This window comes from Phascolarctos cinereus, unplaced genomic scaffold (genome assembly GCF_003287225.1).
Source record: "Phascolarctos cinereus isolate Bilbo 61053 unplaced genomic scaffold, phaCin_HiC Scaffold_4;HRSCAF=312, whole genome shotgun sequence".
NCBI lineage: Eukaryota > Metazoa > Chordata > Mammalia > Diprotodontia > Phascolarctidae > Phascolarctos > Phascolarctos cinereus.
Window position 1 is genome coordinate 160,790,523 of NW_027555847.1, and position 9,905 is coordinate 160,800,427.

At 46.9% G+C, this 9,905-nt stretch overlaps 1 protein-coding gene across 1 annotated transcript in view; it reads left to right on the forward strand.

Annotated features, from left to right (window-relative positions):
* ERN2 (endoplasmic reticulum to nucleus signaling 2) overlaps positions 1–9,698 on the forward strand; it is a 31,648-nt gene extending 21,950 nt beyond the window's left edge. The window contains exons 14-22 of the mRNA XM_020978637.2: positions 2,244–2,334; positions 2,535–2,724; positions 3,966–4,065; positions 4,237–4,436; positions 5,413–5,560; positions 5,731–5,858; positions 8,265–8,388; positions 8,650–8,717; positions 8,845–9,698. Of these exons, the coding sequence (XP_020834296.1) occupies positions 2,244–2,334; positions 2,535–2,724; positions 3,966–4,065; positions 4,237–4,436; positions 5,413–5,560; positions 5,731–5,858; positions 8,265–8,388; positions 8,650–8,717; positions 8,845–9,078 (1,283 nt within the window). The 3' untranslated portion in view covers positions 9,079–9,698. The remainder of the gene's footprint in view (positions 1–2,243; positions 2,335–2,534; positions 2,725–3,965; positions 4,066–4,236; positions 4,437–5,412; positions 5,561–5,730; positions 5,859–8,264; positions 8,389–8,649; positions 8,718–8,844) is intronic.
* The last annotated feature ends 207 nt before the right edge of the window (positions 9,699–9,905 follow it).

A 9,905-nucleotide genomic window follows, 5' to 3' on the forward strand; every position in this document is an offset into this window, starting at 1 on the left:
TCAGTTCTTCCAAGGTGGTACAATCAAAGGCGAGGTATTTATTCCTTTCCTGGCCTGTGCTCTGGTCTATGAGTGACCACAAGCACACTTTTCTGCCTTGGAACTGTGAGGAGGATTCCTTCTTCACCTCTGCTACAAGCTCCACCATGCCAGCGTGCCTCCTTGCCCCAGGACTGCCACCCGGAACTGACCCAGATCCAAACATGGGCAAAGCAAGAGGATCCTGCCTCAGCACCAGCAAAGAGATCCTTGCAATCCCCTTCTAATCAGCCACTCAATACCCTCACCATCTGTGGGCCCAGAGCTCCAGAAGCAGCCAACAGTGCTGTCGCCCCAGGGCTGTGCCAGGCATGGGGCTGGACCCACTCCTCTCTCACTCAGGTCCTACAGACCTTTCCTACTGACTTTCTAAGTTGTCTTTGGTGGTTGTGGGTTGAGAAGTCTGGAAACTGCCATAGCTGCCTGTGATTCAGTCTCCTAAGGCCTGCTTTGGGTTTGCTGGGACCCTATCTGCCTCTGCAACCCATGCTGAACTGCACTCCTCTCCCAACCTAGCACAAGAGACCTTTCCTATCAACATCCAGGTTGTCTTGGGCTGGAAATTTGTTTCATTCTGTCTTTGTGAGTTCTGGTGCTCTAGAATTTGTTTAGAGTCATTTTTTTACAGGTATTTGGAGGGGTTTGGGGGAGAAAGCTCAAGCAAGTCACTGCTTTTACTCCATCTTGGCTCTGCCTCCATTTTTTTCTTTCTTTTTTTTTTTTTTAAGGCCATTGGTGTTAAGTGACTTGCTCAGGGTCACACAGCTAGTAAGTGTCAAGTGTTTGGTCTGAGGCGGGATTTGAATTCAGGTCCTCCTGACTTCAGGGCTGGTGCTGTATCCACTGTGCCACCTAGCTGCCTCCTCCATTTTTTCTTTTTAAACTGAAGTGTTCCGTCAATGGGAGCATGCATTGTCACTTTACCATTCACATTCAGGTCCTGTGGGTGCTAAGAGTTTGCCATCCTGATTGGGTTTTTTTCCTCTTGGGATAGGGAGTTGTTCCTTCTATTTGCTTCTCCATCATTGTCCCAATTAACTGAGCAAAGGACTCTTCTTTCAGCTTCTCCTTTCTTCAAGAAAGGAAGCCTTTAAGCTGTCTTGCTCATTATCCCTCTAGGATACCCAATTTGTATGCTATGTAAGCCTTATCTTCCTCTGATTTCAGGTAAGCAAAAAATAAAAAAATAAAAATTTGGAGTATTGTATTCACTCTTGCCACTTAGCTATTTTTAAGACATAAAAATGGTAGCCACTTCAGATTTATGTTCTCCATATCTGGGAGGCCTTGGGACCTAGCCAGTTCAACACAACTTCTTTCCTTCCCCTTGTGGTTTGCTCCCTAGCTCTTAGAAATCACAAACCCACAGAAATGCTTTTTTGGTTACAGTGATCTCTTCTTGAAGACTCTGACATATTGAATGCCCTGTTAGCCCACAGAATCTGTCAACTTTCCGTTTAACTTGAGAACTATTTGCTTGAGGAATCATCCATTCTTCTTGGACTGGAAGAGGTCCTTCGTTCTCTGGACTCCTTTCCCTTCCTTCTACTCCAGATTCCTTTCCATCTCATGTGCTAGAATAGAAAGAGTACTGGGGCTCAGAAAGAGAGGACCTGAGTTAAATTGTAATTCTACTAGCTATGTGACGTAGGGCAGATCACATATTTTTCTCAGCCTCAGTTTCTTCATTTGTAAAATGGAAATAATATATTTGCTCTGCTTTACTTTACAAGGTAATAAATAAACTTGTTTCTTTTTGCATGGGATATTGGAAGGGAACAGAGAAAGGAAAGTGATGGAACAAGCCATAGGGGAAAGGAAAAGCAGGAAAACATTCCAGAGATTTGGGTTGGTAAAAAGATGTAGATAGAGCACTGGACCTAGAGTCAGGAGGACCTGAGTCAGGAGGACCTCAGACACTTACTGGCTGTGTGACCGTGGGCAAGTCATTTTACCTCTGATTGTTAGAGAGAGAAGAGGAAGATGCAAAGAACATATAGGAGTAGAAAAGTAAGAAAGAAAGGAAAGGAAGAGGGTCCCAGTTGAGTGAAGAGAACAAAAAGAGAGGAGGGAGAGTGATGAGGGAATGTGATGATTACAGCAAGAAAGGAAGAAGGGCAAAGGGGAAACCAGGATCATGCTCCTAGGAATGTAGGTACCTACAGAAAGGTGAGTTTCCTAAAGACCTGCTCCCTCTCTTCTAGCCTCAGATGAAGAGCTCACTGTGGTGGGAAAGATCTCCTTCAACCCTAAACATGTTCTGGGCCGTGGCACAGGTGGCACCTTTGTGTTCAGGTGAGCAAGGTCCAGGTGGCCAATCCTGGAATTCCTACCCATCAGCCTGCACTCTCATCTGGGGCACAGAATGAGGCCAGCCTACTTCAGGAAGTGATAAGTGCAGTCCTTGGAGTATGCAGGAGCACTGGCCAGCCATCAGTTTTGAGATCATTCAGTCCCCTCGTCTATCCTAGGGTTCTTTCTCTCTTTCCACCCAGGGGCCAGTTCGAAGGACGAGCAGTAGCTGTAAAGCGACTGCTTCGGGAGTGTTTCAGCCTGGTGCACCGGGAGGTGCAGCTGCTGCAGGAGTCAGACTCACACCCCAGTGTGTTACGTTACTTCTGCACTGAGCGGGGACCCCAGTTTCATTACATTGCTTTGGAGCTCTGCACAGCCACCCTGAAGGAGGTGAGCCTGACACCAGTAGGGCCTCTACCCTTTCCTCCTTTCCAGGTGACAAGACAGCTCCCCAGTAGCTTAGGTAAGGTTAGATTTAGGATAGAAAGATTGGCTTCCCTATCAGCTGACATTTATGTAGTGCTTTGTGTTTATAAAGTACCTTCATACATTTCATTTGACCCTTTACAACAACCTTGCAAGGTGGAGAAGACATGATTTTCTTTTAGTGTACAGCTGGAAAAACTGAGGCACAGATAGGTTAACTGACTTGCCTCTGGTCAGCTGGCTATAAGGTGAAAGGGGTCAAGATTAGAACCCCATCCTTCTGATTTTTTTCTTCAGTTTCTTCCCAGACTACTAAACTGCTTCACCCCAGCAGTCTCTTTCTTGCCTCTAACGAGGACAGAAAAATCATTTCCCAGCAGCAGGAAGGATTGAAGGAGGAGATATTAGAAGAAAAAAAATTGAGAGGCTGTTATAGTAATTCAGGAATGGAAAATTGAGTTCCAAGACTGGAAGAGAAAGGAAGAAATTCAAAAGATCCATTTTGAAGAAAGAAAAGATAAGTTGATACAAATGCAAATTCCACATTGTGCAAGCATTTAACCCTGTGTGAGGCACTGGGCTAAGTGCTAGGGACATGCATACAAGCTAGCAAGCCTTTAAGGAGTTTATAGTCTACCAATGGAAAACAACACAGGAAGGGAAGCCTTGGAGAAGGGAAGCCTTGGGAAAGGGAAAGGGATTATACATCACCCAGAGTAGAGATGGCCATGATATGAACTGGAGGTCTGGATCTGAGCAAGATTAGGTGAAAGCTATAGACCTATCAGAGCCCAGGATGATTCCAGGAGGGGAGTCCAGAGTTCTACTGGGGTGGAGGTGGACATGATGGTTTGAGTGGAGATGGTATGGTGTGGATATGGCTTGATATGTGTCAAGTACTGTTCTGGACACTGAAGACACAAAAATAAGGACTGGCTCTACCCTCAAGAAGCTAACACTGTTGAAAGGGTACCACATTTTCTCTCTTTTAATTATTTTTTATTTATCCTGCACACAGCTTGCTTTGAATATATTTGTTTGCTTGTTATCTCTCCTGATTTTGCTTCAATGTTTTCCTTTGTTCCAGAGGGTTTGTTCCCATGGGAGGAAGATGTAAGGGGAAATAAACAATGAAATTTCTTTTAAAAGGGGATAAAAATTGGAAGGTGATAATAGTTTTAACACCTTGGTGCCTCTCTCCTCAGTATGTTGAAAATCCTGCCCTAGATCGCTTGGGCCTCGAGCCAGTGGACCTGTTATACCAGCTGACCTCCGGCTTGGTCCACCTACACTCTCTGAACATAGGTATGGGGTGGGGGTGCAGGGTTAATGCCCCAGTGCTCACTCCCCACCTGAACCAATATTCTCTGCCCTCCTCTAAGCCCCAACAAAACTTTGCTCTTTTCACCCCAGTTCAACACTACCAACCCTCACCAGTTCCCCTCCGTCCTAGCCTACCTTTTCTGTGTTCCTCAGTCCACCGAGACTTGAAGCCCTGTAACATCCTCATCACGGGGCCTGACAGCCGGGGCCGGAGCCGAGCTGTCCTCTCTGACTTTGGCCTCTGCAAGAAGCTGCCCGCTGGACGTCACACCTTCAGTCTCTGCTCTGGCATCCCAGGAACTGAGGGCTGGATTGCCCCAGAGCTCCTACAGGATGAACCCCCAGAAAGTCCTGTGAGTGGACTTGACCCTGCCTACAGTCAAGAGGGAGGGCAGAAACTCCACATCAAGAGCTGTACTGCTGGACACCTTAGTTCTGGGCTCAGCCAGTCCCCTTTGGTCTCAGGGTCATGAGGTCTTCCTTTCCCAGGGTTCCAGGCCAGTCAGTTTGTCAAAAGCATTTGTAAAGTACCTACTATGTGCCAGGCACTATACTAAACTCTCTAAGACAGTTCTTGCTCTCAGAAAGCTCACAGTCTGATGGGGAGACAACATGCACACCACCATGTACAAATAAGATATATATAGGATAAACTAGAGATAAACAAGAAGGAAGGTATTAGGATTAAGGGGGCTTAGGGAAAGACTTTTTGTTGAAGGTGATATTTTAGCTGGGACTTGAAAGGAAGCCAGGAGGCAGAGATGAGGAGGGAAAAAATCCCAGGTGTAGGGAACACCTAGTGTAAATGCTTTAAGCCTCAGACTTTTCTGTCCTTCCTCACCACTGACAAATCTTCTCAAAGCCTCGGTTTCCTCACTGTAGAATGCCCTCTAATATATTTCCTGCTTTAAATCTAGGATCCAATGATCCCTAGGGCAGAAACCTGACCATGAATGGAAATTTGGATTGAGGTCTTTTCAGTCACACTTGATAAAGTAGTCCCCTCTAACATCATCTTTCCTCTCTGGTTTCTGGATCTCTCCCACTCCTTTTCTCACAGTGTCTTTCCAATCTTTCCTACATTCCCATTTTTCCTCCCTATAAGATAACAGAAAAATATATCCAGTCTATTCCACATACTGTATTTGATCCAGAATTATGGAAATGAGAGATCTATTTGGGGAAAGTTCAGGGCTATGGAGAGCCTTGAAGCAAGAAAAAAATGGAGTTGTATGTGTGGGTTCAGGGGAAAATCTGGATCAGTTGTGGAATTAGCTTGGAAAGGTCTTCTGGAGCCTGTCTTCTCCCATCCTTGCTTTTTGTCTTCAGACCTGTGCCGTGGACATCTTCTCAGCAGGGTTGGTGTTCTACTATGTCCTGTCAGGCGGGGGGCACCCATTTGGGGACAGCCTGCACCAACAGGCCAACATCCTTGCAGGGGCTGCTCACATGGACCACTTTGAGGAGGTGACACATGGTAAGGAAACATTAGGAGGGGAGGAGACTGCATCCAGAGCCCTGGGACCCCTTTCCTCCTTCCTTTTGCCGTCTTGTTATCTGGGCACAGAGAGCCTCAGATGGAGGATGACTTGGGAAGGAGAGCAATGGAAGACCAACATGCCTGACTGACAGCCATTCCTTCTACAGAAAAGGTAATCGCCAAAGAGCTGGTGGAGGCCATGCTGAGCCCTCAGCCCCAGCTTCGGCCTTTGGCACAATCTGTGCTAGCTCATCCCTTCTTTTGGAGCAGAGCCAAGGAGCTTCAGTTCTTCCAGGTAAAAGAGGCAGCCACACCAAAAGAGAAAAATCCTTGGGGAAGGAGATCTTAAGATGGTTTTGGTCCTAGAGATATGGGATTTTCCTAGACCTGGTTCCCCAAGAGCCTCTGGTCTGTCACAGATCCTGTCACCAGCAGTGGGTGACATCCTCCTACTTTCAAATCCACTCCTAGATGGGTATAGACTGAGGCCAGGATTTGGGGGAAAGATACCCCAGAAAGCATACCAGAAACTTCAATGAGGATCCCTTTGAGTCAGGGCTAAAAAGCTCTGAGGCTGATACATAGCCAATGAAAGCCAACTTGGGTAAGGTTAGGACAGCTTCTCTGACTTGTCCCCCAACCAATGTTCTTTTGTGACTCTTCTTGCCCCTCAAGGCTGCCCTGGGTAGTCTTTTGCCTTTAGTGGTTAAAGAAGGGGGCAAGTGAGATCTCATTCCCCACCATCCAGAGTGTAGCCCTCTCCTCTCCCATTAGTCACAAAAGGTCAATCACTGGAAACCCAGCTTTCACAGGCCACGTGGCTTCCGGCCCATTGGCCCAGGACCTTAAAAGTTGATGGCTGTGGGGAAGGTGAGTCAGAGGCACAGTGACAGCTGACATTTCTATTAGGACTTTAAGATTTGCAATGCATCTTACATCCCTCATGTTATTTGATCTTCACAAAGACCCCACAGTTGTTATCCCCATTTTCCAAGAGGAGAAAAGGTTAAGTGAAGGGAATGGGGTCACAAAGCTAGTAAATGTCTGAGGTGAGACTGGAACCCAGGTCTTCTTGATTTCAAGTCCAGGGCTCTCTATCCACTATGCCATGATGCCTCTCCTGAGCTCATCCCTGTACAGTTGTTAATTGCCTCGTTGCTATCCTCCCATACAAGTGAGCAGCCTCAAAAGCCATGTTGAACATGACATAGGTCTATGCCAAACTCTAATCATCTGACACAGTGAATGTCCTATGTTTTCTCACTGGTTAGGAAAAGAAAAGAACAAACCAAAACACATACGTATCAATGTAGGCGAACAAGATTTGAGCTGGAGGGGATCTTATAGAACAGTATTTGTTTCCCACCAGCCACAAGTGAGAGAGGGAAAACCTAAAATCTCAAAAAAGGGAAGTGGGGTGACATAATGTTGGAGCAAAGAAAAACTAATCTCTGTGGCTAAACATTCTCCATTGAAATTAATGGGGAAGGACAATGGGGAGGTGGCATACCAGCCCTGGAATCAGGACCAGAGTTTGAATTCAGCCTCAGACATTACTAGCTGTGTGATCCTGGGCAAGTCACTTAACCCCAATTGCCTTCAAAAAAAAGAAAAGAAAGAGACAGAAAGAAGAGAAGAAAAAGAGCCTTGGTTTGGATAGAGAGGAAGAAAAGCCAGGAGAATGAGGCTGGCTGCAAACCCTGAAGCTTTTCCCGGCCATTAAATGACAAGGTCTTCCACAATTTGTCCCCACTTTAGCCAGAGTAAAACCCCACTACTCCGCTACCTAAATCCTTACCTCTCTTCAGGCCAACTTCTGAACTGTGGCCAGAATACAAGGTTCAGTTTCATATCTCAACCTTTAATCCTGTGCTTCTCTGATGAGAACGACCTTTTTAAACTTTTTTTGGTCATCCTTTGTCCTCAGACCAATCAGTTCCTTTTCACCCTCACCCATGAAACACTCACTGTCCTTACAACAAAGTAAAGCATATAAGCAACGCTGACACAGCTGATCTATCTAGTAGTGTATACCACCTTCCACTTCCACAGTACCCGTCTCTCCACTGAGAGGAAGGTGTTGTTCCCTAGAAGCTCTCCAAGAAAGGGTTCATTACAACCACTTTTTATCGTTATCATTTATATTATTGTAGTTATGCATACAACAGCTTAACTCTTGGGTCCTTCTTCGCTCTGCACCATTTCATACAAATCTTCCCATAGTTCTCCAAAGTGTTCAGCTTATCATCCCATACATGGATATGAGCGAATGCTCAGCCCAGTTGACGGGTGCCCATTTCTCCCTTTCAGTTTTTTGCTGCTAAGCCTAATACTGCTGTGAATACTCTATTGCACATAAGATCTTTCTGGATTGATCTTCTTGGGTGTTATGTCCAGTAGTATAATTGCTGGTCAGAATGACTTTTCACATAACGGGATGCCAGTTTCTACTTCCTACACCTATCCAAATTCTACCAGGTTTCAGCTCCTGAGATCTATAAGCCTCATTGCTTTCTCTCTTCCCTTAACTTCGATACCACCAAGTCCCATGCAGAACATTACATAGTTATGGATTGGTCTTAGATTGGCCCATACATTCTTGTCTCCTCAACTAGACTGCAAATGCCTTAAAGGCAAGACAACCAGACTCTATGTATGTCCAGGGCTGGGGGCTCAATGACTCTTTGTTGGCTGGCTCTAGGATGTCAGTGACCGAGTGGAGAAGGAGGCTGCGGAGGGGCCTTTGGTGACAGCTCTGGAAGCTGGAGGCAAGATCGTGGTCAGACAAAACTGGCAGTGTCACATCTCCGGACCACTGCAATCAGGTGGGGAGGAGGTGGATAAGGAAGGACTGGAAAGGAAAGGCCGGGCCTCTCTTATCCAGAGAATTGAAGACTGAGGCTGGTTCCCTTAGACCAGGCCCTGTCCTGGAGGCTCTCCCCTCTATACACATCTTCCCACTCCCCCTGCAAAGGCTGACACAGACCTTAATACCTCTCTTGCTGTTTCTCCTCCTCCCTACCCTCCACTTTTCTTTATATTTGAACCCCATATTAACTCTCATGTCTCCTTTCCCCCTCTCTCAGACCTGAGAAAGTTCCGATCATACAAAGGGACATCTGTTCGTGATCTTTTGCGGGCCATGAGAAACAAGGTATGGGTTTTCACTGGATCCCTAGGAAGGGGCCTGGGGTGGGAGGAGGCTAGAGTCACCAGTTACAGGGCCTGTCTTCAGTTTAAGGGTCTGACTGAGCCTGGGTCTCCCTTTTCTTCCCCCACAGAGACACCACTACCAGGAGCTGCCCATGGAGGTGAGGCAGGCACTTGGCCAGGTGCCTGAGGAGTTCGTCCAGTACTTCACATCTCGCTTTCCCCACCTGCTGCTGCACACACACAAGGCCATGGGCAGCTGTGCGTCCGAGAGTCTTTTCCAGCCCTACTATAGGACAGAGGGCATGGGGGATGGAAAAGAAAAGGCCCCAGACTGTAGAGGAAGCAGCCAAGTAAGGCCCTGATGAGATCAGCCCTATGAAAGACTTATCTGCCAAAGAAGGAGATGGGGTGAGAGGAGCACATCAGTGTGTGGCCCAATAACCGCCACCCCAAGGCACTAAATCACTCTAGTTCTGGGGGTTTCTCCCAGATCTAAAATGCATGGACCAGGGCCTGTCCATACCAAGAGCTCACTTCTTTCAGCTTGGCTTGAGGGAGTCCTCATTTGCCTCTTCCTACCTGAGGTGTATCTCCCCCCTGGCTTCCTCTCAGCTCCAGCATGCTGCGAGATAGCCCCTTAATAACTAAATGACTTCTCATTTGAACCTTATAACACCATTGTGAGGTAAGGGCTACACACCAGAACTAGCATCCCCATTTTATAAATTAGAAGCTAAGGCTCAAAAAGGTACAGTTCATGTCAGAGATGGGACTTAAGGAATTTGGATCTTCCTGACTCTCTTACACTCCACCTAATATGCCATGTTGCCTCTCAAGAGCCTCTTCTCCCACAGGCAGGGAGGACTGAGGTATTGGGAGCTGGTCTGTTATGGGTATCCTTAGTCCAGGTTCCCTTCTCTCCACTTCTGGAGTATAATCATTAGTGACTGGTATCCAGCTACAAATAAAACCCTACCCCATAGGCTGGGCCGTGGTGTGGAGTGACTACCTGGGAAGCAGCGGGACAGGGACAGGCCCGCATGGATGAACCCACTGGACTCGCTTACCTGAGGCTGTCCACAGTGAGAACTCCCTAGTCTCACCCCTTTATCCCCACCCTGCCCAACACACACACACATCCTCAGGGACAGCCCTAACACCCCAGGAGCACATTACATACAAAACTTGA